The following is a 4622-nucleotide window of genomic DNA, read 5'->3' as shown; positions in this document are numbered from 1 at the left end:
TTACATTTTTCGACTAATGCTAGGATCATATCGTTGTCTTGACTTCTTGTTGACTTCATTTTGATCATGTTAAGCCGTCTTTGAGAGTCCATTTGATTGCTTTAATCACTAAGCATTTATAATCGTTTACAACATTTGACTAAGGCTAAGGGATTTCTTGTCATAACTTCATCTTGATCATTCATGAACCATCTTTGGAAATTTATTGAGTGCTTCAAATGCTAAACATTATAACTAAGAAGCAAAGAATTAAATAACAATGAAACTTGGCATCATCAACCAAGTGTGTTCTAACAAATTCCCCCTTTGAGGATGACAAGTTTTAATAATGTGTGAAGTTCCCCCTTAACCTATGGTTAGCCGGTCTTTAAGCATTCAACATAAAACATACAAAACATGATGTTAATAGGTATTTTTTACATCATTTATTAACTAAAACCGATGTTAATAGGTATTTTTTACATCATTTATTAATTAAAACCGATGTTAATAGGTTTTTTTTTTTATTAAAAAAAATTACATTTTGAGGCGTTTCTTATGGGAAAATCACCTCAAATAATGAGAGTTGCAATCAATAAAGAAAAATTACACTTCCAAAGCCGATAATTTATAAATAAATACTCCAAAAGTATAAATATACACGTGTTGTGAACATAAACAATTAGATCTACACATAAAGAGATACTTGTAGTCTGACTAAATAATGATAGTAAGGTACAAAATGTCGTACAAGAAACCAAAATAATTAGTTTAATACTTCTCGTTTGCTCCTTATATCTGAGCTCCTTCTAGCTAGCAACATTGCGTCGAGTTGAGGACAGGATTCCCATGCCTGAAAAAGCTGAGTAATGTGAAGTTCAGAAGACCCGTTGTCCCGACTTTTCACAGGAACAGCATGCAGGTTACTAGGTTAGCATTCAAAATCATAACAGCAAATGAGAACTAGTTGAATCACAATTTCAGTTTAGCATTTTCATCAATTTAGAACAAAGATTAACCTACAACGCTTGATGAATCAAGAAAACCGGAGAAGTACAGCCGTACAGGGCTTTACAAGATCGAACACTGCTTCAGAAATTAAATCCGGCAGCTTTGATCTTCGGTTTCTTAACAACCTGAACTTTGAGAACATTGTTATCTGAAGGAATTACCTCAAAAAAACAGATATCTCCAGCCTTTACACGATTATGACGCGCAAATTTGATCCATCCTTGACCCAACATGCTTTTTGCGCCGTTTTTTAAACATTTAACTCCCATTGCCTTCCATTTGCACCCTCTAGCTTAATGAATTTTGAAGCATGGGTACCACATCCTAGCAATTCTCTAGCAAATGGCGTCGGAATATTCTGCATTGTTCCAAACCAGTAAAGTTATACAACAATAACATTACTCAATCCTCAGACGGTCCAACAAATGTACAGTCGTACGTTGTCTTACAAAAACAAAATTGACAGTTTCTAAATGCAATATACGGAGTAATCCTTATTCACCAAGGTATAGTATGAATGAAAAAATATCGAAAACTAACCAAATAAAGTCTTCTATGAATATAATAAATGTGGATAGCAGCAAGAAAGAAGAAATTTTTCGGAATGGGAATACCAGCAACAGTCACAGCTCTCAGCAGTTTCGTATATGGTCCAAACCAGTCAGGATTCTTTGGCAACGTAACTATGTAATTAACAATGTGAAAAAACCGTAAACAGTGGTGGAGATTGGGGGCTAGCAGTGGCGCTCGCCCCCACTGACGGTCGGAAATTTCAATATTTTTAGTTAAAATCTCCATCTTCCTAGCTCTGCCACTAACCGTAAATAAGTGACTTAAATATTCATAATTAAATAAATACGAGTAAAGAATTAACCGAAACATAAATAATTCGCATTTACTCCTTCTTAACCACTAGACTAGGATATCTTCGGTCAATTGCTATATGAATTGAGTAGCAGGTGAAATTACTAGTTATTTATTCTGCTTATAAAGTATATACAAGTCCGACTGACCGAGCCTAAGATTCCATGTAAAAGTAATCGCTAAAACGGTGTCTCACAGTTTTGGGCATTACTGTGACCATATTTTGAGACATTATCACCTCATCCAAGGCGCAACGCTGTGATGACCAATTCCATGGAAAGGTCACAAACAAAAATCCAAGAACATGCTCACAAGTTATATCATAACTCCGGTAAAATTGACATCACCACTAAGAGAAAAGTCTTACATCTATTCTATACAGTTACTAAAATTATTTTCTCAATTTTTTGTACCTATCTGAAAACCCTGAATATCTCATTTACTTGAGCAAACACAAAAGCAGAAAAAAAACAAATAAGGCCAAATTGCCAAAATAAAAAGAACAGTAAAGCTAGCGAATGACGAACCGTTTCCGACAGGCAGAGTAGAGAAATAAGTCTGATGATAGAACTGCCTCGATACCAAAAGTATAGGTGCTCCATGACACTACAATCAGTTGGCAACAAAATAAGCACGATCACGGAGTAACAAAAACTAAAACTGTTATGGAAACCAAAACACCTCAAATTAATTAGCACAAAATGAATTGGAAGGCCATGGACCAAACCTTGTGAGCATTAGGTTAATAACTTCGGGATCAGGGCAGCTATGAGCAACATAGGCAAGGGCAGTCACACCACTATCAGGCAATTTCCCGGCATTAAATGTAGGATGTATATTGCAAACTTCCACACAGATCAAGGCAATCAAACACTTTGACGCACCGGATTCTACACACTCCTCCACCAAAAATACTATCAGTTCAACTACAAGATAAATAATGGTATTTCTAAAATGTTGTGAAAAGTTATCAACGTACAGATTTTTGAATTGAGCTACAATATGAGCTCAGATCATCACCAGTCACTTCAAACAGAGCAAGTAATGTTCACTATCCAAATTGTAGTGCATGGCAGGTGTTAAGGAGATGAGTAATAATGCACATTCACCTTTATCAAACGGAGCTATAACCTTCTCACGAGCAATCAAAAGCAAAGCTGTAAACTGTTTAAACACTCCATTCTTTAAAATAGTCCAGGCTATATCGTTGATTGATATCAGTGTACTTAACAAGCACTCGTAAAGAGTCCAGGATTGGTTTCTACATATCAAGTAAAATACACAAACATGTGAGGCATTTCATAGGCAATATAACAAGTTACATAAATAGAGAAAAACACGGGAATCACAACAATAAACACCCAATTCATTAATCCATAAACCCTAACCAACTTAAATGATACGGAGTATAATTCAATTGAAAGTAATACCTAACACAGCTGAAAATAATTAGCTTATTGGGTGCCTAATAGCGAGGTGTACTTACGACGTCAGCGCGGCGATAACGGAAGCATATTGCTATTGCCATGACAGCCCTCGAATGGACATACAAACCATTGCATTCCTTATCAACAAATTAAGATAGGTGGATCAATATGATAAGGCAAATTGTCTATAACAACCACGAGTTTATCAAAAGTCAAATCGGAAGCCAAATCGGACCATAACAAGCACGAGTTTATCAGAAGGCAAATCGGAAACCAAATCAGTCCATAACATTTTTCGTCGCAAAACTCGTTCAATCAGCAGTAATATAATGAAGAAACAATAAGATAAATACTGATTATTATTTGTATGTACCTTTATTCATATATCAGCATCGAAGGAGAGCGGTTGATGGAGCAGTTGCAGCAGAGATGAAGGACTGTGGTGGTCGGCCTGGTGTGAACAATAATGGGTAGGGCAACGAAAGAACCGTGTGATGAAGGACGTGATGGCAGAGGACGCGGCTATACTGTGGTCGTCGAGGGTGGTACACAGACGGTGGAGGGCGACGGCTTGCGATGGTATTTGGAGCTAAGGGGTTTTCTTCTTGAGAGGCTTAGGGTTTTTCTTTCTAAATTGGAATATGGAATAACAACCCGTGTTACATCAATTCAATAAACCGATGTAACATTGTAACATGAGTATATCTAAAAGATGGACATCGGTTCTAGTAAAACCGAGATATAATGGGAATAAATTAACATCGATTTTCAAATAACCGATGCTAGCAACTGATGTAAATAAAAAATAAAAAATAGGTTACATCGTTTTTTCTTAAAAATCGATGTCAATAGTTAAGCTTATAGTTTTTACATCGTTTTTACTAAGAAGCGATGTTGACATGGCGATGTCAATGACACTTTTTCTACTAGTGATATCTAATCAAGGTCGCAAGACATATTACGGTGAATGCAAGCCTAAGAGTTAAGGGTTCACACATAAGACATAATTAAACTACTTCCCCCTCTTGACATCATCAAGGGAGGACAAAACATAGTGACGAACACAGTTTGACATAATTTAACAACAAACAAGACAAGGTTCAACAAATAAAATAAGTACGGTTTGCAAAAGAATATGGAAAACATTAAGCCAAAATGGGTTATGGTGATGGATAACAGGGCTAGAAATGGGGTTAATCAAGGCATCATCAATTTGCTTGGAGCTTTCCCCCTCAAAGTTTGCATAAGTTCCAAAAATTCTTCATTTCAAGTTCGAATTTTCTCAAGTTCCTTATGAGACTACATGTTATCACTAACCAATTGAGTAATGGCTACAAAAAT

The 4622-nt window shown here is 36.1% G+C and overlaps 1 protein-coding gene across 18 annotated transcripts; it reads right to left on the bottom strand.

The window, feature by feature from the left end:
* Window positions 1-531: 531 nt before the first annotated feature.
* LOC141642364 (uncharacterized) lies at window positions 532-3978 on the bottom strand. 18 transcript variants are annotated; one of them, XR_012543270.1, is made up of 7 exons: window positions 3655-3977; window positions 3341-3418; window positions 2834-3115; window positions 2582-2751; window positions 2382-2460; window positions 1152-1348; window positions 532-878 (listed from the first exon to the last, which is right to left on the bottom strand). XR_012543270.1 is itself a non-coding variant. In XM_074451147.1 (4 exons), exons 1-4 carry the CDS (start codon window positions 3662-3664, stop codon window positions 1241-1243), a joined length of 360 nt encoding a protein of 119 aa, XP_074307248.1. In that variant the 5' UTR covers window positions 3665-3971; the 3' UTR covers window positions 532-1240. The 18 variants fall into 18 exon arrangements, 1 of the variants encoding a protein (XP_074307248.1); XR_012543265.1 differs by having other exon boundaries at window positions 532-1348; XR_012543260.1 differs by having other exon boundaries at window positions 532-1348; window positions 2582-2744; window positions 3655-3976.
* Window positions 3979-4622: the final 644 nt, after the last annotated feature.

This window comes from Silene latifolia, chromosome 2 (genome assembly GCF_048544455.1).
Source record: "Silene latifolia isolate original U9 population chromosome 2, ASM4854445v1, whole genome shotgun sequence".
Classification (NCBI taxonomy): Eukaryota; Viridiplantae; Streptophyta; class Magnoliopsida; order Caryophyllales; family Caryophyllaceae; genus Silene; species Silene latifolia.
The sequence above is the reverse complement of the archived record's forward strand: the minus strand, read 5'-3'. Positions and strand labels throughout refer to the sequence as shown.